The following is a 23,348-nucleotide window of genomic DNA, read 5'->3' as shown; positions in this document are numbered from 1 at the left end:
TTTTTTTCCCCAAAAAATACCTTTAGCCTTAGTTTGTTGGGTTTTTTTCTTTCCAAAGTCACATTGCATTTCCAGGAGCTGCTTGGGTAAAATTTTAAGTAAATAAATGCAAAAGGAATGGAAGGAGCTGGGGGTGCAGGTTGTTGCAAAGAAAACAAATGGGTTTGGGGGCAAAGGAGCTGCACCAAGGGGCTGTAGGAAAGCCCACATGCTGCGTGGCATGGCGTGATTTGGGGGGGGTGGAACTTGGCAGCGCTGGGTTAAGGGATGGACTCTATGATCTTAAAGGTCTTTTCCCACCTAAACCATTCCATGACCAGCTCCAGATGACTCCGGTGGTGCCTGTCCCCAGCCTTTCCATGCCCGGGGATCCCCAGCCCCATGTCCCTTAAAGGCTTTCGAGGACACAGACACACACAACCCCTCCTCCACGGGAGCCACATGCCCACGGCTCTGGTTCTGCGGCAGGTATTAAACAAACACCCCAAACCCAAACCGTTTAGGTTTTGCAGGATTTCACGTTGCCGCAGCTCGCTGTGCCAGGCTGGCACAGTCCTGCCCCCGCCACCCTCCATCCCAGGGCAGGTTGGGCTCCAGGAGCCAAGTAAACGTGAAGCCGGGCGGCTGCGCTGCAGCTCAAGGGGTGTCACCCCCCCGGGATGGCGCAAGGGCCTCGCAGCCACCCCGGCCATCTGCTCCCTCCAACTGCCAGCAGCAGCTGAGCGTGAATACCGTTAACATACGAGCTATTGAGGGAGGGTCACAGTGCGAGCAAGCACTGGTGACGTTAACAGTACATACAACCCCCCGCCATCGCCAGCTTTGCGCGGGCCACAGCTGAGGAGCGGGACCAGCGGGGCATTGGCGGGCTCTGGGCACGGCGTCGGCCGGAGCAAGGCTATGGCTGAGGCTGAAAGAGGGATCTTGCCACCGGCATGCGCTGCTCGGGCTCAGCTGCATCCCCCCCGGCCTGCACAGCATCGCTCTATCGCCACGCATGGCTGCCGAGACCTGGTAGTAGCTCCAGTCCCTGGTCCTTGCTCCGAGGCTGCAACACACAGAGCTCAGCTGGTGGATTAAAAAAATATAATTTCCATTAATACAAACACCCACAAAACTGCCATGTCCCACCAGCTTCAGACAGCCTGGTACCTGCCTGCCTTCACGTGCTCGGGAGAGGCTACCACACCGGATGCTGCACTTGGCTTTGGGGTCACTGTTGGTGGCACCCAAGCGGCTGACACATGGCACCATGAGAAGAGGATGCTGTGAACCTGCAGCCTTGCCCCAAGGAGCTCTCCCAGCCCCCACATCATCCGAGACCACAGCTAGCAGTGCTGCCAGCCAGCCAGAAACAGGGTCAAAGCTGTCCGCTGCACAAAATAAAGAAGCCAAAGACTCAGATCTTTACCTTTTTTAATCAAAAACATACTCTGTTACAGAATTTCAGGAAAGTTAACTACAGTATATTATCCACAAACTAGGTCTAATGAAAAACATACAATAAGCTACAAAGGAACTACTGGGAATTCTGTTGACCACTTATCAAAAGGCAATGGCTAAAAGAAGAAACACTTAACTAGGCTTTCATGCTCAAAAAACCCTCTCGCAGCAAGTTTTGGGTTACGGGTAATTCGCAGCTCTCAATCCAGCTGAATCACAACTTTGTGGTGCTACCAAACTGCACCAAAAAGACACAGAAAAAGGTACTGGAGCAAGAAAGCATTAGGTGATTTTGGTGAGCTTGAAAGAATTAAGTCCTGTAAATTTAGGAGCGGCACAGCGCTCAGAAGGCACAACAGCAGCCAACAGGACAAAAACTTCTCGAGATTTTGTTGGCGGTAGTTCTGCTTTCCGCCAGGTCTCACCAAGTGAAACTTCCGCAGTGCTGGAAAGTCAAGTCACTTCTTGAGGACCTCGGCAGCATCGTACGCAGCAGATTCAACTTGACCTGGCTGCACCTCCCAGATCGTTTTCAGAAACACATGATCTTTGGCTTTGCAGGCAGATGACACAACGCAAGGACACGTACAGCATCCAGCTCCTACGTGACTGGTGGGGAAGTGCTTTCCGTTGGCTCATCTCCCTGCCCGGCACTGAAGTGCGACTAGGCGCATCAGGAGTAGATGCAACCAGCTTAGTGCTCGTGAATAATGCACATGCCTACGACGGGCAAGCTGCAAATCTCAGTCACAAGAACAGCACCGTGATCCTCAAAAACCTGTCACCAGTCATGGAAACACTCATCAGCAGGACCAGGCAAGACCATGACCTTCAATGTTTAAGCCTTAACTTAAAAAACGGAAAGGAAGTAACTGCTCAAAAATTGTGTCCTTAAGAACACCTGACAACCAAGCATCTTGTAATTTTATAGAGCAGATGCTAAGTAGCATGGGGCGTGACAGGAGAAGGCAGGGGGGGGAGGAAAGAGGATTTCCTAAATGAAGTCTGAATCCCACTTAGAGGAAGACCCATCTGGCTGTCTTTAACTGGTTGCATTAAAGATGTGACCAGCAATCCCAGTCACTCTGTGTAGCAGAGTAAAAATGCAAATTGAGGAGACAGTCCTTTCTAAAGCGCTTACTCTTCAAAGAAGAGATTAAAGGTGTCTCAATAAAGACTACCAGCAAGACGTAAACAACATTCAAAGAGTTCAGAGGCAGAAGCCCCCCCAGATACACTGGCACAGGAATTTTTTAATGGATCCTAGTAAAAGAATTGAGGCAGTCGTTCCTGAGCTACGCAGAGAGGACGCTGTCGTCTTTAGAAGTGTCACAAGAAGTAAGATGGTCTCAAAGTTAAGGCACAGGAGTTGGACACAGGTTCAATGACTACTGCTGCTACAAGACCTCTTTTGTGACTGGGGGAGACCGTCATCTCCTTTAGGTCCCTCTCTGTAAAGCAGCCAGAGTATTTCCCAGGTCTTCAGTATGCTAGAGCCGTTAATGAAGTTATTGACGTCACAGCCAGGGGGTCTGGGTCCCTGAGCACATCGCTCTCATCAAGCCCAGTAAAGCCACATCTCGGAACAACCATTTCTAACCAGCACCGTGTAGCGCTTACGGCTCCTTCTAAGGGTTTCCCATTAGAATTCTTTTAAATATTTTTGAAACCACGCCAGCGAAAAGGTTTCCTCTCCTACATCTCTTATCCCGTCAACTTCAAATGCCCTTGCTTTCAAAACTAACAATAACACAGCTAAAGCCATCTAAACCCTGTGGTGCTAAACCCAACTCTCCAGAACATGAAGTGAAATTACAAGGCACTCCAGCTCCAATGCTTTTTTTGAGGAGCACACGTGTAACCATGGGTGAGAAACACAAGGGTAATTACTCCAGCGAAAGAACGAAGCAGAACAGACCCGGGAACAGGAGCACAAGCTAGAGTTTGCTAGCTGAAAAAAATACTTGTTGAATTCACCGACTCTGAGACATTTGGAGCTGAAGAGGAGGCGCGATTCTGGCATTCTTGACATCCCTGCCTACAGCACGTATGGGGATCGTCACGGCTGTCAAGCAGCTGTAGCTCTTTTTTGAATCTCAGAAAAAGACATAAATGCAAGACTGTCAAAGATTCAATGTGCTGCTGCTGAAGGGTTTCCAATCCATTATGCGCTGCCTTTTATGCCCTGTCACAAGAAATAAAAGTACAAAAATTAAGTTAAAGGCATATTAAAAACTAAGAACGAGTCTCTCGTTTTGCCCTTTAACAGTTATGACTGCATCTTATCAGTAACTGTCTAGTGGATAAGATGAGCGCCATTTCAGCATTTTTACTGCCTCACACGATATTCAGATTACTCCTGATGTGGAGCCTGCGCCTTCTTGGTTCCGATAAACTCAACCGATGTTCTTTTGTTGTTCCATTCAGAAAGTTTTTAGCCATCTAAATACTACATTATAGGTACCATTCACTGTAGGTAGAGACTTCAGGAGACTTGCAAAACATCTGCCAAAAACACCCCAGTCTTAATAGCTGAATTCTTTCAGGCTGCAATCCAGGCAGGAACACCAACAGGCAGAAGCAATCTGTTACTGTTATCAGAGTTCGGCACAATTCAAAAATAAGAAACTGGTACAGAGGGTTTTCTGTGAAGTATCCACACACAGATCAGACACCCACCAAGATAAGCATCTTGCAAACCCGCAAAGCTAAATAGGGAGTAAGCTCAGGGACTCCTAATCAAAAGAACAGTCTGTTACAAGCAGTTTGTCCGTCGGAAGGCCAGACGCCTCCCAAGGCCGAGGCACCTTGAAACGAGCAGTAAGAGCAGGGCAGACAATTCAAAAGGGGGTTGGCAAGAAGAACATGTAGTCAGGCTTTTCATTTCTTCCCCCCAATCAAGCTTTCTGTTATGGATGAAGCATAACTGAGCTGCTGGTTAATAAGCTTCTCTGAGGATGTAGTCAGAATCCTCTACTGAAAGCGTTCCTCAAGAACCTGAAGCTTGCTTTTCAGACAAACTAGATCATTAGGAGTGAAAGGAAAACAAAAAAAGTTTTAAACTAAAGGCCTTGAGAAAAAGAAATGTGATTTTTCCAAATATCAAGGAGTCACCACATAAGAGGGGGGAAAAGATGACTGATCTCATTAGGAGTTAGTCTGAAGAAGGCAACAACTGTTAATGAAAACACGGAGAAAAGTCATGCAGTCTTCTGTGCTTCCACGCCTAAGACAGAAACAATGACCACTGACATCTTCAGTAGGAATTTCAGCAGATGGGGGAAGCAATACCTAAACACTGTGTTCAGAGCCCTCTACAGATTCCTGAAACTATGCAAGAAGCTTGGCAAAAAGCCTCCGAATAATCTCTTCCAAGATTTCTACTTAGGTTAACCACTACAGCTGCACTGCCAGGTCGGCTCAGTACAGCACGGCAGGCAGACCAAACTGGCAGCGCTTGAAGGACCGAAGCTGGTGTCTACGTACTTCTAAGCCTGTTTAACTAAGCTCCGACTCCCTACACACAGGCCGAAAAAGCAGGAATTCCTGCTCCCTCTTCATACCCCAGCAAACAGCCAAAACAGATATCCTTAGGACACGCTTTTAGTGAGAAGCGGGGAGTAAGAAAAATGAGAGTTGCTTCCTGGCAATTCAAACCAACAAAAAATCCTACCACTATTGGCTGCTGCTGGTCTTGCAAAGTGAAATAATCCATCAAGTCAAGATCAATGATTTCAAGGTGCAGAATTACATAATAGAAGCAAACTAAATTTATAAAAATCAGGGTTTTCATAGTTTTATTTATACTACTAACTAGAGAGAAAGCATACATATTGTATCTGTCATACAGTCAATACATCTGCATTTTGTTTTCTACTATAAATTCTCTATACAAAGTCATTGCCAATTGATACGGTCATTGATGGCATAGGGCTTAAAATAACCAAGAGGTATAAAAACAAGTTTGCCATCTTGCCCTGAGTGGAAATGGTGAACAGATACAAAAACTGGATCCTAAATATCGATGTAATATTATACATGATTTAATGGTATATGCAAGTAAAAAGAGTCATGCAAGTTTTTTAAAATACCTGCCAAGTTTTACTTGAGTAAAATCATAGAAGTCAGTAGTAGTTATGAAAATATGTTCCTGCCATTAGGTACTCATTATGCATTTTCAGTGGCAACTTTGCAGACTGGGTATTTCATGTTATACTTAAACTGAGTGCCAGCACTGAAAGTATCCATTTCCTTTAGTGTTTTAAAACTCACGTGTCTATATAAATAAAAATCTAAGATATCTTTTTTTTTTAAAAACTAGTGAAGGAAAAGCCACATTTCTTTTCCTTGCTATTTTTAATCAATGCCAACAACGTACGTCTCGTCCCTCACTTTTTGGCAGCTTCTAGGTTTTAATCTGGAAAAATCATAACAAGATAGTCAACAAAATAAAGAAGTCTTCTGTTAACTATTGTTCCCTAAAAAGAACATCACAAATCAGCTGGAATTTTAAAGTTGCTATAAGGTAAATGTTTTTAACTATTAGAAGGAATTTTCAGATATAAATATATATAATATATATTCTGCATACAAAAGGCTCCTGTGAGGCTTATCACCAAGGTGCCACAATAGAGAAGGAAAGTTTCAAAGGGAACAAACCCAATACTGTAAAGTCTCTATAAGGCGTTTACCTTCCACTTTAAGCCCTGTATTATGACAGTTAAGTTCTGAAAATAACTGAAATCCAAATTCTGCATGTTCAGTCTCTTTCTGCTAAGAGCAAGGCGGCAAACACATTTTTAAAACCTGGTTTTAGAAGATTAAGCAGAACAAAAGTAAAATATATCTTCAGGTTATAAACAGAAATGTATTTTACAATCCACCATCCTCACAATATAATGGCCCACAGCAGTGCAGCAGAGGGATCTCAGTCTAAAGGTTGTGGGTCTGCAATAGGCATGGTATGAAGTACTTCATCTAGAAGCTGGAGGGCACGGTGTAAGTGAATTTCAATCCAGCACGGTGTCTCTTTGATGCTCTGTCTTGGGTAATCAGGTCCCCAACCTTTTACAAAACTCATCCTGAGTATGCATAAGCGGCGGAGGTCATCTACACCGATTCCAGCAGCAGCAGACAAACCTAAACAGGAGAGGTTTCACGTAAGCGTTCTTTTATCATCTGGTTTGTTTAGCCATTCCTGTCTGCTCGGCTCTCTCTTCATGTACAGCTTCCCCTCTCACCACAGCAAAGGCCAATCCACATTTCTAGATCTCTGCTACAATGAACGCAGCGATTACTCTGCGTTTCTTCCAATTAATTTTTTTCTCATCATTCTGCAATCTTGAAAGTGTTCTGAAATATAAAACTCCTTATAATAAAGCAGACATGGTGAAACCCAATGTCTTATATGATAACAACGCGCACAAACCTTATTTAAGAAACACAGTCAAAAAATACTTATTCCTGAGGTTTGCAAAAATGCTGCATTTTTAGTGTAAGAACTGTGACTGACCACCTGCAGGAAACTGGATGAACTAATTACATTGCTTGCATCTAATAAAATAAAAAAGATGAATACAGCTGGCAAACTTCAGATTGCAAGTATGATTAAGAAAAAATTTAAATACATCCTTCAAAATGCCTTCAGCAATATGCAGGACAGCTGGAGAGTCACATGGCAACACAAGAAATCCAGAAAACACTAGGGCACATAAAGCAGTCTGAGACATGTAGGTACTTACACTTTTAGAAATACTTGGGTACAATTTCAAGGATCTAGAATTTAGTAACTAAGAAAACTCTAGCCCAGAATAATAATTAAAAAAAAAAAAAAAAAAAAAAGAAAGAGAAACTCACGCTCTCTTCTTCCTCTTCTCAAGAACTGTAATACTAACTTCTATACCTAGTCAAGGACTTTGTTGCCCAGCAAACCCTATTGTTTTGAGTAACATTTTTATGAGCTTAGATCTCAAAGATCATTTTTCAAGCTTGGGATAAGCAGCCAAAAGTATCTCTGCTTAAACTCTGTTTTATTTATTTAAAAGGTTATGCTTGTAAAGAATATTTATTTAAATAATTTAAAAAAATTATTTATTTACAAGGTTATGCTATCTGACCTTGTATAGAACATGTTTTCTGTTGTACTGCAACACTTCTTGCAGTACAGTAAGTACCCGCTTTCATATCCAGCGTTCCCTGAAGGCTACAGAGTGAAAACTCAGAGTGAAAACTGGTGTGTGGAGCAGTAACAAACCAAATGAATACAGACTTACTTCAATGCCACCCCCGCCCCATCTCACCCCAATCTTACTACTTCATTCCAAGTTAGCTTGCACCATTGCAGGGGCGATGGGTGGATGGGTGCGGTTATGAGGAGAGCTGTGTTGTTTGTTTTCAGGTAAGGAAAAAAGAGGAGACCAATCAGTTAATGTACTTACTAATGGCTGGGGCTATTCCACCTACTGATCCTGGTCCAGGGATGTTTCCTGCTACTGCTGCAGCTTGAGCAGCAGCGGCAGCTTGCGCCGTGGCAGCCTGCTGTTGCATCTGACGATGACACTGGCGTAAATCAAACACCTTAAAAAAACCCAACAAAACAAAACCAACCTGAACTATGTAGACTTACCAAAATCAAGGAAGGAAAGAATTCCTCAGCTCCCATCCCCAATAATCTGGACCTCTCTGCTCGCCCAAAGCAACTTCTGCGGTCTCATCATGCACTTGGATAAAAGCAAGCCTTCCCTGTTTTGCTTAATTTCTAACAGAAACAGTCCATTAAAGCTGTTTCTGAAGAAACTCTTCTCATATGATGTTACTACCACCAGCAATACCAGAACCCGGCTGAGCTGAGCAGGTTCAAGCATACTCTATGTGGAACTGACTGGAGGACCACAGTCTGAAGAATGCCACAGGCTGATATAATCCCAGCTTCTTAGTTAAATCCCAGGATCTCCAGAAAAACAGGCACATAAATAAAAATGGGAGCCACCAAATCCTGCTTAACTTTGTCAGACTTTATTCTTTTTCACTGCGTTACTCAAGTATGTCAGTCTCTTTAAAAGAAATACCAATAATTGATAAAGTTTCAGCAGCTAGGTTTCAGGTTGGTAGCATTTTCTATCTTTGTGATCACGCTCGGCAGTAATATCTACAGAAACTCTGTTCTCATACTAGAAAGCTCAGGCACAGAAGTCAGTGGGGTTTCTTTCACCTTCATTACACGATTTGTCTGCAAAGCTGAGGATTAAAAAACCCCAAAATAAAAAAAAACACTGTAAACTTCAAGCAGTTTATCTCTAATTCAAGAATTATTTTTCACAAGTGTGATTTGCCGTAAATAAAGCTTCAAATCTGGCAGAGGCATGTCCAAGTAAGAACCTCCCAAAAATCATTTGTTTCCATGCAACTTTCTGCAACCTCTAGATCACTTCACATTCGTTAACACTAACACACACTTTACACTTCTACTGCATTTATACACACTTTCCCAATTTTTCTTATTTTGGAGAGAAAGTAAAGAAACAGATAACCTATGCTAAAAATTTTAGTAGCACTTAATTTAAAACTCTAAGGCTAAAAGTAGAAAGAACTGCTATCAAGACTGTTTGTGACAAAATACAAAATCAGTTTCTTTCATAGTATCTAGATGATACTTAAAAGTTTAGAGTAATTTTAAAAAGTCATCTTAAGTGACTTGTCAAATGGAGTATATTGGTTTTTTATAAGGAAAACCAAAAGGAAAGTGACATTTATGTCGGGTGCCTCATAGCTTCCCTAACATTTACACAACACTTCTACAAGAACCAAATGTATGCTATTTCCCCCACAATTTTCATCTAGGAACATCAAACCAACCTTTATATATGCACTCGGGTATATCTTGTGAACAGCATCCCCTGGTGCACGCCCTGCTTCTCTGTCCAGGTAGTAACTCTGAACGAAGACTGCATGGTCACTGAGGCATCGCACCCACACGTCACCTTCTCCTTTGCACTCCAACTGCACCCCTTTACCTATGTGCAACCTTAAAAAGAAAAACAGTTCCAATGCACCTGTGTGTACATACTGTAAATGAGACCTTTACTAAATAAACCATGAACAATTTTCCAGCACTCAGTCAGCGGTGCTGTCTTAATTTACGCTCCACTCATACAAGGACCTGAAATTGTAGTTATTATCTTAGGTGTAAGTCAGTACATAGTCACACAAAATCTGTAAAGTAAAAAGCCATCTGTAATACCACGTAAAGAGCTGTGAGAAACACAGAATGCAGAAGCAATGATTTTTGAGTAGCAGCTACTGTACTCATTGACAATATAGAGCTGGGATGCCAAACACATTCAGTTCTGTTCAGAAGTGTGAAATCCCACAAGTATTCTAGTATAGAAACATAGTATTGAAAATCTAGTACAGAACTAGTACATACACAAAACCACATTTTAATGCAGAACTGTATGTTCGTTTGAATCTCATTACAGCAATCTAACATTTTGATCACCACAATGCAACGTTCCTGAAGACGTGGAATCATTTTCCTCCTCTTTTGTTTCAAAGAGGGAAAAAAAGCATTGCAAGATTGCTTCGGTTCTCTATGCTTCCACATCAAAGCCCAGCCCACGGATGGCGAGAATGAATGAAAATCCACTAGCTCTTTATCAACCTTCCTTCGCTCCTCTGACAAATTGATATATTGCAGTTATTCTCACATCACTCTCTGGTGTGGAGAGCTAATATTCAGCTTGCATACATAATGGCACGAGTTGCTAATTTTATCCTTGAAGGTGCAGCCTTTGAAAGCCAAGAAAAGCAATGCACTACTGCAAAGCACCGAAAGTCTTTGTCACACAGTCCACATTTTGAATGCATTACAGTTGTGGCCTAGAAAGATACACTCTGCTACACTTAATTCAAAGAAACATACCAGACTTGTCATTTCAAAAGGGAGGCACACACTGAAGGCAAAACCAAATGATTATCAAATACCACAGAGAGCTGGGGGCTCTGGGGATTGGCAGAATACCTTGCTCTTTCAATGGCTTCTGTTCTATGCACGTTGGAAAGCTGGCCCAGGCAAAAACGGTCTCCTCCAGAAGGATCCACATATCCATCAACCGTAACGATCGGACAGCTTGAAGGGACCTTAAATGTTTCTCCAACTTGCACGTCCATTTCAAAATATGCGATTGAACACCAATATTCTGGAGCTAAAGAATATATACAATTAACTGCCTGAAAGGCGCACCCACCCACCCCAAAACCCATTCCAGACAATCAATTAAGTCTGCCGCAAATCCATTTATCATAAGCAAGTTCAGATAGAAACAGACATGTCTGCTAGCACAGAGAAACACCACATGCTACAACAAACACGGGCTTGTCATTTTTTTTTGAGCACACATCATCACAAGGATTTGTTGTAGTTGAGATCTTTTAAGTCTTTGAACTGTTTATAATTCCAGTTAGATTTTGCAAGCTATCTGCATTCCCACACCTTGTAGCTCGATTTCGCCCTCCTTTAGCGTAAAGGAGTAATACATACACATGTCTACTCATGGCTAGGCAGATATAAACTAACCCTGAAACAGATCTGGTTTAGGATACAAGAGTAACCACCTCCCAGGTGAAAGCAGTTTTCTCTATCCTCCCTGCAAAGCAAACCAGATTTGGAAAGCAGGGCAATGGGGGAAAAATATCAAAGATCACACACTTGATCTTGTCTGCACACAAGAAAGTCAGTAATGGGATAAAACAAGGAAGTAGATAAAACAAGGAAGAAGAACAAAGTGGCATGTTATAATAGCAAAGAGGCGCCTTTTAACTCATACCATTTTAAAAACAGGCTACAAAGGAAAGATGGTACTTAGAAGAAGCTACCATGTGAGGAAGGGAAATCCTGACTCCCTAGAGCATGCTGCTGAAGCCCAAACACTTCAAATAAGCAAGGAAACCTGATAAAGCACACGAAGTGATTTTGTACATGTGTGTCTGCTGTTTGTGTGCTACCTGGGAGTAACTGGCTTGTCCAGCCGTCTGCAGGGTTTGTTGTGCATGCTTTTAAGAAGAGTTTCTCTCTTCAGACACAGTAAAACCTGAAGTTGCCACAGGCTTAAGTCACTGGGGATTTCAGGACTCAGCACCTTTGCTGACTACAAGGGCCAATTTCCACAAAACAGTAACACAGCTGACACTGAAGCAGCTTGTTGGGAAGGGCAAAGAAAATCAGGACTACAGTGTACTCAAAACAGGGGAAACAGAAGAGCTAACATGACAGGACCTAAATGCCACAGCCTGATAAGCCAACAGGAAAAAAAGTTCTGCCAGTGCCGTAAGTGGTCCTCATTCATTACAAACAGCAGCACCCAACAGCACACCTACTTGTCTTAAACCGTTGTTCTGTTTTCATTAGAAAAGAATAAACCTGTGCCTGAATTGCTTTAAGTTTTTTATCTTCACATAAATACTCATGTCTGTGAGGACTGAATAGGGTGAGACCAATAGGTGAATCAATAGGGTGAAAGAGACACACCAAATAATACAAAATACAGTTTAGCTACAGTTCAGTTCGGCCAGCAATTAACAACCGTTTATTTCTGGTACTGTCACTGGCCAATGAATAAACAAGTTAAAACTTTTAGGTTCTTCAACTGTGCAGCTCTCCCTATGCAGGCAATAGCTTTGCTGTTGTTAAAATCAGAATACCACCTCACACCTGCAGTGGAGCTAGCTTGTACCACAAGACCAGACCCACTTAGTTCCATGAACTGCTACCATTAATGAAGACTCCTGAAAAGCAAGCTTCTGCGCAAAGCTCCGAAGAGGAATTTAGCTCCAAAAATGCTAAGAAGGGCAATAACTGTCTTTCAGGGTATCTGGTTGTCACAATGGACTTCTAGATTACAGATCCAAGAGGGCTTTGGCGTGACCTAAGCTCCATGACATTTCTAAGATGGCAAAAATTTGTACAACTTCAGGCAACCTACAAAGTTTAGAATCGAGGACATTCAGAGTTCAGTCACCTCCAAGGTAGGCACCAGCTCAGAGTGGGTTTGAGGATTGCAATCTTAAGCTGCAAACTGAATATAATTTAGATGCCTGTGTCACCATTCCAAAAGAGATGTCTGAATTCAAAAGACCACATCACAAAATGGTTCCTCTCCTTTTGTCCCATTTTGAATGCGTATAATTCATGAATTCATAAATCTCATGAATTTCAGAGTACTTTATACCAAGAAAAAAAACATCAGAACTGACAACAGAAATTTATTCATTTCCATGATATTAACATTATATGTTAGATTTTACTCACCAGGATGATTTGATATAGGTGGCTGGAATGCAAGTTCATTGTGAACTGGCCCTTTAAAAGAAAACATGCAATTCGTTTTACAGGAGGAAAAATAAGGTTTCCTTTCTTGTTTTCCTATGAAAAAAAGACTTGTGAGGATGCCAGATGCTATAAATCCCAGTAATTTCAGAATCAACTGGCCAAAACTGACGGGGGAGAATGATGCCCACAGAAGAACTACACTCTTAACAGGTTTTCTAAAAATTCAGTTGAGTTGGGTAGAGCAAAGAGCTCCATTAGTATCCCAGGAACAAAGGCCACATGCTGCCCAAGCCAGACCCAGCTCTGGGAGAGAGCAGAAACCAGATGTAGTATGGAGATGTAACGGAATTAGGACTTAGGCTTCACATGTACCCCAAGTTGGACAAGGAGAGAAGCACTGTATAGAGGTGAGTCACACGTATCAGCTAGAAACCACGCTTCATTAGTTTCATCGATCACAGAACAAGTTGCCCAGCGTGCTGTGGACTTGACCAAAAGAAATACTACCTGAAGATGGAAAAAAGCCCTAGAGAACTCATTTTCTAAAGAAAAAAAATACTGAATACAGTCCTGTTATCAGTCAGTTTATTCCCTCTGCTTTTATAAACTAACTAGGTCCCTTACAGGCTGCAGAGAACAAGGAAAGACTTAAACACAGTATTGTAAGGAACAGCAGCTTTCACAACAAGATGTCAAAAAAGGCACAATGTTGGTAGGTGTCAAAACATGCAACTTTCCAAAGCGAGAAATGGCAACTGCCAAGAAAAGCTCTATGCGGTATCACCAGCCAGTTACAAATATTAATTATGGAAAGAAACATGCACTGAGAAACGTTTATAGAGTATCTACACCACCACTGGAAGTTTTTTTTACATTCTGGTATTTCTAACAAATAAGATAAGTGGGATACTAACAAGAAAATAACAAAACTTAATAACCGTATCTAATCCACAATTTTCTTGATACAAGCTGAAAAGTCATACTAACATTAACTCACAGTATGTTCTCCCCTCCACTAATAACAACTGTTGCAAACAGGTGATCTGCTTAACTACTGTATTAGGAAATAAAGAAACATTCTAGATTTTTGCCTCAAAATTTAGAAAATCTTTAGTTTGGGTGGGGTTTTTTTTGCATCATATTCTTACAATGCACATAACATACTAGACACAGCAGAAATCTGACCACCTTTGTTTTTTGCCTTCCCATCTTAAGAGGTTGTGGTTCTACTTCGCAGATGAAAAAGATTTTCAAGTTTGTGTGCCAAATGTACTCATGAACCAGGCTGTGGCAAAACCCCTTCACTGAGAAGTACTTTACTGCACGAGCTGTCACAAAGTTGTTTTAAACTGGCTGGTGTACCTGGACACACATCTTCCAAAGCTTAAGGGAGATTTTTACCTCATTAACACATGACTTCAAAATTTCTAGAAAATAAAAACAGCCAGGAGCTTCCACATTTTGAAAGAAAACGTTCTAAACAACACATTCTAAATCAACTTCCTTTTCTGCAAAGGAAATATTTACTCTAAGATTGCAAAGCTTTAAAAACAGGTTCAGAAAGGAAAGGCTAGTTTTGTTAGGTATAGTAAGACATCTATAATATAGATGGCATCACTATAGCTTTCCAAATTTCCAACCTCTGCTGCTTTAAGGGAGGAAAGTCCATCAAGCTCTTTTATTTACCTGTCAGAATATACTAAACAAGTAATGGTAGTTCTGTAACAAAAACCAACAACAACAAAAAAAAGGATTTGGGGTTAAAGAATAATCACAAATGAGCCCTCACCGTTCACCAAAACTGAAAACGAATTGAGTGATTTGGAAGTGTGCACTACTTACAGTAATGTCCAGGATGCATAGGTGGATGATGCTGAAGATGGCCATTCTGGTGGTGAGGTATGGTAGGCGTGTAGGCTGCCGTCCGACTTCCAGTCCAAGTTGTAGTACTGTCTAGAAAAAGAAAGGAGCAGTTGGTTTTTAAGGGAGTTTTTCCGCATCTCACTTCTAATCCTCTATTTCTCCTGAACATTTGGAAACTGGTTTTAGAAAACTAAGAAGAGTGCACATATGTATATACTCACTGTGATGGTAAGTAGCTGGCTGAGCTGTAAACCCATTCTGCTGAGTTCCTGGCTGAGGCCCTGAAGCAATCTGTAAGAGTCCATCACTATGGCTACCTGTCAATATACTGGTAGGTTGACCTGGTAAAAGAACACACTACCTATTCATGAACGTTCCAAAATTTGAATTAAGAAGAGCTCAGCACTACTGGGTAGGAAAATACACCCAACTAAGGGCACTGCAATACACAGTTCCTACAAGTCTGGTTTCAATACTTTTTTTCCACCCACCAGAGTGTCCTAGGAAACTTGAAGCAAGATGCTCTGCATCAGCTAATTTTGACTCTGACACCCTTAATATTTTAGGAGTAGAAGTATGCAGAGAACTCTGTTTATCAACCACACCTTTGTTCTGTTTGCATCTCATTTTCTGATTTGAAAGGAAAGCAGAAGAGATGTCACAGGTTTTACTGAATAACATAGCTGGAGTAGATTTGGTATGAATCCAAACAGGCCAACGGCAGGTCCAACAAGTTGCTTTTTTTCAGCATAACAACTGTTCCTAAGGAGGACACTCGCTTAAATTTATGTTCCTCCAAAACATACTGAACAGTACTTGGTTTTTTTGGAATAGAGCTGCATACATCACTGGACTCCTTCCTGAGAAAGTCACTAGGATTATTTTTTTTTTTCCTCCCAAGTAAGTATTTCAAGAATTGTCTAAGCTTTAAAGTAAAACTACAGATATTTCAGAACAGGTTAACGGAATTTGATTTTAAAAGGCTTCAGCTCAGCCATTAACACTAAACTGATCAGCAGTTTCACAAGTACACTTGCACTCTCAAACTGGTGTGGCTAGCAGAATTTAACACGTTGAGAACTTGAATTATAACCTAAAAATGAGCTTTTTTTCCTGTCTACTTGGCTCCAACAATTATAGCACTGATGAGAAAAAGTTACTGACTATAAACTGTTGTGCAAAGGCAAAACAATTAAACCACCTATCCTTTTTTCTCTGCTTGAGACAAATACAGACATTGTATCTCAGCTTGGCAAAACCATCATTAGTCTCAGCAAAAAAGGTTGTCAACTAAAATTAAAGAACATTATCAAAACACCACACCACCATAATTCAAATTTGATAACACGAAGTTCGTTATATTCACATGTCTTTTGATATTAAAGTGACAAAGACTATGTGAAACCCCTCCAAAACTTCATGGTTTCCCTACGCTGGGGCTGCAGGATACTGCGTACCTAAGTGCTTTACTGTCCTGCTGGAGTGAAGTGTGAGGTTTGCTATGTTTGATATTGGTAAACCAGACTCTTCCACTTGGACCAGATACACACAGAGAAGAAAAACTTCAACGCAGCACTCCAACGGACTCATGAAAATATTAATTAAGGCTGTTCCTTTGGTGGTACAGTGGGCCATTATAAAAATGATCAAGTTAAAACTGGAAGACTCATTTTGTCAGCTGTGGAACACTAAAGAGCTGCCTGAAAACCTCTCAACACTGCCACCTTAGAGTATATCTGTTTGTTGTCCTGCTTGCTGTTTTAATAAAATAAAATTCTTCATTCCTACAGCAATTATTCCAGTAATAGCCACAATGTTTTGTCAGTGGTCAACTGTTTTAACATTGGATCACTGAACCTTGGGCATATCCACAACAGTCTTGTAACACTCACATAGTGTAAGCCCCACTGAAAAAAGACTGGGTCACCAGGAAAAGTTACTCCAGTTCTGCTCCGAGTTAAAACCGTATGTTAACACTTACAAGACTGTCTAGATCATATTGCCACAGACTTTATCAGCATAGCACCGCAGCAGCACAGTTCCACTGCAAGATCTACTTTGGCAAAAATGAGTAGTTATCTTTGAGCTTTCCTATTTTCACAATTTAGGATTTCATATAATCTCAAAGATCTTACTTGTTGAAGCCACAGGAATGTTGGGAAAATTAGTGGTGCTGGTAGTGCTAGCCTCAGTAGGAGCTAACATGGCTGGGGTGCTATAAGGCTCTGTAGATGCCCTGTTACTTGGTGGGTGCTGGATGGTTTGGACTGAATGGCCTTCAGCAGAAGACAATGATGGCTGCCCCTCATAGTCATGAACGTATTCGTCTTTCACCAACATGCTTGATGGAGCTGTGAAGAAGCAAACGGTTAAACAGTATTTTCAGGATTTCACTACAATTGCACTGCTACTTTCAAGCAATAACAACGCTATTGAAACTACTGGGAGGAGGATTTAACCTATATAAACATTGCTAAAGCACTCCTCTAAATTACAAATAAACACTTCCAAGTCAGCAGCAGGAAATTTTGAAGCGTAACTGGATGGAAAAGCAAACTGTTTATTCTGCTTACTGCTATCAAACAAGCAGTTTAGTCCCACAGTAGCAGACTCCAATAGCATTTTGTTTTCTAGTCCATCACCGTGTGGTTGGACATGGTTAATAAAAGGGAGAAACGTGCTTTTTGTCAAACATCTAAATCTATGTCAATGCTAACAAACCAATTCCTAGTACACATGTTAAGAACACACATAAAGCTCCTATGAACAGTATAATTCATTAACACAGCACACCTTCATGCACCCCTGAAGTAATCTGAAGCAACTCCCATCCAAATTGACAAGAAATATCAAACTCACATTCAAAGACAATCCACACAAAGATACCATCGCCACTAGAATAATTTCTTTCTATACATCCTATTGAGCAAATTCAAGTAAAACTCTCACACTACATTAGCTCCCATGCTCATTTTCAAAGTAGCCTTAAAAATATTAAAATCTGGCAGTAATTTTCTGTTTCCTGCTGCAAAAACAGCAGCATGACAAGGAAACACGTATTTAACTGCTGGCTAGTAAGCTTTGATCCTGTACAAAAGGATCATTTTACAAAAGACACAAGTAGCAACACAAATTAGCAGAGATGAGTGCACAAGTTACAACTTGTGAAGTTAACAGTTTTGTCAGGTTTAGCGTTTTTTAAGTCATTTTTGCTTCAATACTTCTAATAATGTGCTAAACACTGGATTACCGAAATTTCCTTCTCTACAAATTTCTTCTGGAAGGAAAAAAACGAGTTTTGAAAATAAAGAAGTTACCAACAGCACGATCTCAGATTTCTGAATCATATCCACTGGACATTTAATGTCCAATTTCTCTCAAGTTTCAGAGAAAGCAAGAAAATTAGACTGCTTCATTCAAATGCGTATTAACTACAGAATTTCCATTGTTTTCTTGTTAAACTACTTACTAAGTCACAAGCATCTATTATTCCTAATTCAACGAATTAGTGTATCACACAGGTGCACATGGATTTGGGTGTTTGGTTTGAGTTTGGTTTTTTTAATTAGCAGCATTCAACAGTGAGGTTTTTGGTTTGGGTTGGGTTTTTTTGTTGGGGTTTGTAAGTTGCAGGCAATGAAAACAAAACACACCTACAAGCTGAGATGAAGCCTCAATTTAGAGAATTTATCAATACTTGCCTCTCATATGCTACCCAGCTGGTTTTCCAAAACCAAAGACACAAATGCATTTCCATCTGCTGTCTATACTCCCTCCCAAGCAGATACACAGGAATAAACTGTGTACACACTGAAAAGCTTACAGTTTGTGCCCATAGAAATTTAATAGTAAAAAGAACAACTTACCAGAACTCTGTAGTGTCAGTCCTGAGAGGTCTTTAAAAAGAAGAAAAAGAAAAGAGGGTGTGGAGGGTTATATACACCGAGATCTGCAGTGATTTTTGAGCATTAAGTTTATAAGCCTTTAGAAATCAGTCCTACAGACTACATATTATACCCCCTCCATCACAAGTCTCAATGCTAAGTTATTCCTAGGATACACGTTAACTGCAAGAACTGTGTGCAAACCCAACAGAAAGGCTTAAACAAAAGCCACAAACTGTTATATCAAATCTGAAATAAAGGCAAAAGAATAATTCCATTAAGATGGACAAGAGCATATGAGAGTAATTTATAATTAGATCACTGAAAGTTAATGTTTCTAATTTAGGCCTGTATTTCATACACTCAAAAGGAAAACATTGTACATTTCATTCCCACTGTTCCATTTTAAATCAAGAGTCTACTTACCAATGCCAGGTGATACTACACGCTCATAATGGTAAGGATTTACACAGACACTGTCACATTTTAAGTCAAAAGCATACTGACAATATTTAACATGCTTGAGTTCATTTTTATGAAGATCAGGCCACCTCCAAAGACGAGCATAAATCACATGAGGGAATCCTTTGCGACCAGCCACCTAAAAAGTTAGACACAAAAGTTGATTGGGAAAGTAGCAAGACATTTCTCTTTACTTAGTGAGGAGCAAAGCTGGAAGAGGACAAACAACAACATAACTTCTCTCCATCATCAAAATATGAAAAAAAAAAAAAGTGGTGTACAGTTTACCCACATTCTGTACTCAACAGAACTATTAGGGTTTTGCTACAGTTAAGTCAACACTGTGATTCTTAAGAAAAAATACTGGATACAAAATGGCAGAAGCAGAATTTGTGCTTAATGTAGTATGTATGGTCACCTTCCCCACCATGGATGATGAAGGAGCTTTGCCCCAGAAGAAGAGGAACGAGGCACTAAGCTATACTATAAGGAATTTACAAGTAGAACAATGCCAATCCATTATACTGAAAAAAAAAAAAATATATATATATATATATATGCTTCTAGGGTATACAGAAAGCTAGCCAGCAAACATGACATCTGTCCTGGAACAAGGAAATCGCAACCCAAGCTATACAGGTACTGAGTACTGACAATATAAGGCTAAGATAAATCCTCAGCACAGACTCCTTGGAGTACCTTAGCAAGGGATCTTAGGTCTTTCTTCACACTGCTGACCAACACAGAGCTAACAGAAGCTTGTAGTGAAAATACCAGGATAAACAGCCGAATTTGTTACGTGACCCTGCTTTTTACTGCCACACACACACTCGTTTAGAACGGCTGATCCAACGCCTTCTGCTCCTTTTGGAAAAAAAAAAAAATAATCAACTACTGCAGCAGTCCAGAGCTCCAGCCACAAAACATACCTACAAATGGGGGCAAGGGGGGCTGCAAGAAAAGAGCTACTCTTCCTGAACACTCTAGGATCCTGTGTCACTCACTTCTGCTCCAGCTTCACTAGGAGGAAAATATCTGATTTTCACTTGTACTAACCTGAAGCCTCCCATCCAGCGTTCTCTGTATTGTAACACACTTGCTAGGATGAGCTCCATTTGTGGTTATAGCTGTAATCAAAGAATCCAATTCATCTTTTTTCTCCTTTAGCTTTTTAACTAAACTTTCAATTGCGCGTTTTGCAAAAGTTTCACTCTCTCCACCTTGTCGATGGCACATCAAGCTGTGAACAATGCTCAGACAAGCATCATTACTTGTTGGTGTGTTAGTAATAGACATATTGTCCATTTGTCACAGCTTTTTCTTTCAGATCAAATGTCAGTTTTGGGGGCTGTTATGATTTTCAAGCTGATGAACAAGAGATGATCCAAGTTAAGTGTTAGATGTACTGTCTCTTGGTAAAACCTAGGAGGAAAAAATATCTACATTAGAATTGTTTTTAACAAATTGCAGATCATGTTTCTAAGGAAGTCTGTGGCTTTTTGCTTCTTTTATTTTCAAGCTAAGTGCAGGATATTAAAAGCACATGAAAAACTGCATTGCTTGTCCCATGATAGCTAAAACATGCTTAAGACACTGCTTGCACAGTTTTAGATATAAGATTATTTTTTTCCCCTAGCAACAATACTTAAAGATTATAGTTTATATACATGTACACATAGTATGTACATATAGAAAGGTAGGGATTATTAGATGAACAGGCTCTGAATCAGGAAAAGGAGAACAGTGACAATGATTTCTTAAGTTTTAATCTGGTAGGATGAAACCAAGTGGAAGTACTGACTGGGAATCAAGGGGATCAATTTAAACAAAATTTGAATAGTGAAGAAGCATGAATGCACACCAGAATCATCTGTCACCTCTAGTTAATAATCCTGTTCAAATAGTTCAGCTATGTTCTGACCTCAGACTAAGTCAGTTTCTCTTCTGTACCTCGCCATTAGCTTAATACACATTTATATAAAGTAGTACTGTGTGTGTCTTTACATATGAAAATCCCAACTGGCAAAGTTGCCTTTATTTGTTCGGATCCAGCTTCTTCTGGATCAAGACAAATCAACTGAAGTCACTAAAAACGCACTTCCAAACTGTCTCAAACAGAACTGCCTTAATTACACTACGTGTGAGATACGGAATAAGACCCTCCTAACACATTTGGCCTTTAAACTCCATTTGCTAAGAACCTGCAGTGGTTTTCTGGCCATGAAGTCATCCCTCCCAAAGCCAAGAGACCTCATCCTTTTGAAGTTTCCTTTAATTCACAAATTAGAAGAGCTGGCCTGATTTTCTCAGTTCTGAATGAGCTAATTACTACACTTTGCTTTGCTTTCTCCAGAAACATAGGACCACAGGTTTCATGCGGTCACAGAAAAGGAGTCTGATGTTGTCAAAAAGCTACTTTAGTTCTTCAAGCAGCTCTGGCTTCAGGTAGTCATCCACTAACACCATTCTACCAACTATGTGCACTGACTTTAAAACAGTGGCAGCAAATACACCTAAGTGATTTTACTGCATTTACATTTTCGGAGTAAGCTTAAAATATAAGCCTTTCTGAAAATAACATGTTTGTCATTCTTGGCAATGTAAATAAAGTATATTTGATTTTAATGGTTAAGGGAAAAAAGTTTCTTCATAGTATCCAAGGAACACATCCAGTCAAAGACCTGTTACTGCACTGGAATTTTCCATGTTATTAGAGGTACAGCAGAGGCAAGTATTTATTGGAAACAAATGTGTTGCACAAAAATGAAGGGCATGTTAATTTAGAAAGTTAGCACATCACACAAATTACAGTGTGAATGTATGGCTTCCCTCCTTGTAAAAGGAATATTGTAACAGAAATCCAGCACAATTATAAAAGGAAACAAAGTCTTCCCTACTTTATATTTTCTCCAATTTCAACCTGAATACAACATCCTTTGGTATACTTGGAAAAAAATCCACATTGCAAATCCCCCCACCTCCATTTTCAACAGTTTTCTTCTTTTGTAAGGATGCTTCTGGACCTAATTTCTCCCAAAAGAGAACAATTACCTAGAAGTTTGAGTAAGATCATTTTACCTAGCTATTAAAAGTTTCTCTCTCAACACTTTTTTTTTTTTTTTTGCGCTTCAACTCAATAAGCCTCTTTTAAAAGTCAAGCTTAACCTGCCAGTCATTCTCCATGGCAACCTACACTCGCATAAATCCATAAAAGCGTGCCAGCTAAAACAGAACAGAACATCATTTTCCTTAAATATAAAACAGCATCCCAGATAGATATGCATAAATAATCATAAATAAGTGACTTGAGAAAGCTGTTAGCCAGAAGAGTTTTAAATAAATAGATGCTTAAAATTAGACAGGCAGCTCTATCTTCTACACCCCTAAAACCATGAATGAGAATTTTGCTTGCTGACTTTTGGAAGACTAAGAGCAAGCAAATAAATTCTTATTTAAGCGGAATGATCTTCAGAAATGTTGAGTCACCCCTCAGCTGCCACTGTGCTCAACGGGAGCTTCTGACTGTTCAGCATTTTTGAAAGCCGGGCCACTTGTTTAGGATTTTGAATACTGTTACACACTGTTGATGCGTAACTGCACGCTAATTCAAAACCCTCCCTTTAGAAGCCCCATCTGCAGAAATGCTGTATTTAATCTGGCCATTTTCATCCCCAGAAAGAGGGGGTGAGGTTGGCAGCTATCTGGCACGTATTGACAAACGCTGTGACGTATTTCTTCCAAAGCACCAGAAGCATTACTGTATTTTGCAGACAAGCCAAGTTTTTACGTGCCACCAATTCAGTTTCTCACAAAATAGCTCTACAAGCCTATCTCTGAGTCACACATTCAAGAGGTGCCTTCACACCTTCTTACTATATTACTTTCATGTGTGCAAATAAAAGCAAAATGTAATCTTAATGCGTTGTATTTTTAGAAGATGCCTCTGAAGAGAAGGTCCCAGCATGCCCTCAGACATGGAGTGCTAGATATTCTGCAAAACAGCAGCATGCTTGTGTGATTTGATGTTTCCTTGATGCGAGCACGAAACCTCAAGTTCATTCCTTAGCAGGTCGCCCACCCAAGGAGGTGACCCCACACTACAGCTCAAGCTCAGATTTTTTATTGGAGCAGGTAGGGCCAAATCCACTGAACAAAGATCTACTTCCCTTGTAGCCAGGGATTTCATGGAAACAGAAATGGGGGAGCGCATGCTTTGGAGGAAAAGAGGCAGAGAGAAGAGACGGTGAACATGAGAAAAGCAGCAGCAGGAGACGGCACTTGTAGTAAAGTTCTCAGCTTTACCTACCGAAGAACAAAAAGGTATTTCTCTCTCTCCCTTTTGCTATAGCGTGACGCAAGCAGAACACAGA

General features: G+C 40.6%; 1 protein-coding gene across 4 annotated transcripts in view; it reads right to left on the bottom strand.

Moving 5' to 3' along the window:
• Nucleotides 1–1,399: 1,399 nt before the first annotated feature.
• The window catches only part of SMAD4 (SMAD family member 4), a 29,191-nt gene continuing 7,242 nt past the window's right edge, over nt 1,400–23,348 (bottom strand). For 2 of the 4 annotated variants that reach the window (XM_056324266.1, XM_056324265.1), the window contains 11 exons: nt 20,035–20,400; nt 18,943–19,117; nt 18,499–18,528; nt 16,768–16,983; nt 14,854–14,973; nt 14,612–14,722; nt 12,749–12,799; nt 10,463–10,646; nt 9,298–9,466; nt 7,881–8,019; nt 1,400–6,582 (listed from right to left, as the gene is read on the bottom strand). In XM_056324266.1, the coding sequence (XP_056180241.1) occupies nt 6,371–6,582; nt 7,881–8,019; nt 9,298–9,466; nt 10,463–10,646; nt 12,749–12,799; nt 14,612–14,722; nt 14,854–14,973; nt 16,768–16,983; nt 18,499–18,528; nt 18,943–19,117; nt 20,035–20,283 (1,656 nt within the window). In that variant the 5' untranslated portion in view covers nt 20,284–20,400 and the 3' untranslated portion in view covers nt 1,400–6,370. The remainder of the gene's footprint in view (nt 6,583–7,880; nt 8,020–9,297; nt 9,467–10,462; nt 10,647–12,748; nt 12,800–14,611; nt 14,723–14,853; nt 14,974–16,767; nt 16,984–18,498; nt 18,529–18,942; nt 19,118–20,034; nt 20,401–23,348) is intronic. The other 2 variants (XM_056324268.1, XM_056324267.1) reach the window with 2 other exon arrangements.

Source organism: Falco biarmicus, chromosome Z (assembly GCF_023638135.1).
Source record: "Falco biarmicus isolate bFalBia1 chromosome Z, bFalBia1.pri, whole genome shotgun sequence".
NCBI lineage: Eukaryota > Metazoa > Chordata > Aves > Falconiformes > Falconidae > Falco > Falco biarmicus.
Note: the sequence above shows the minus strand (reverse complement) of the source record. Positions and strands in the feature narration are given on the sequence as shown.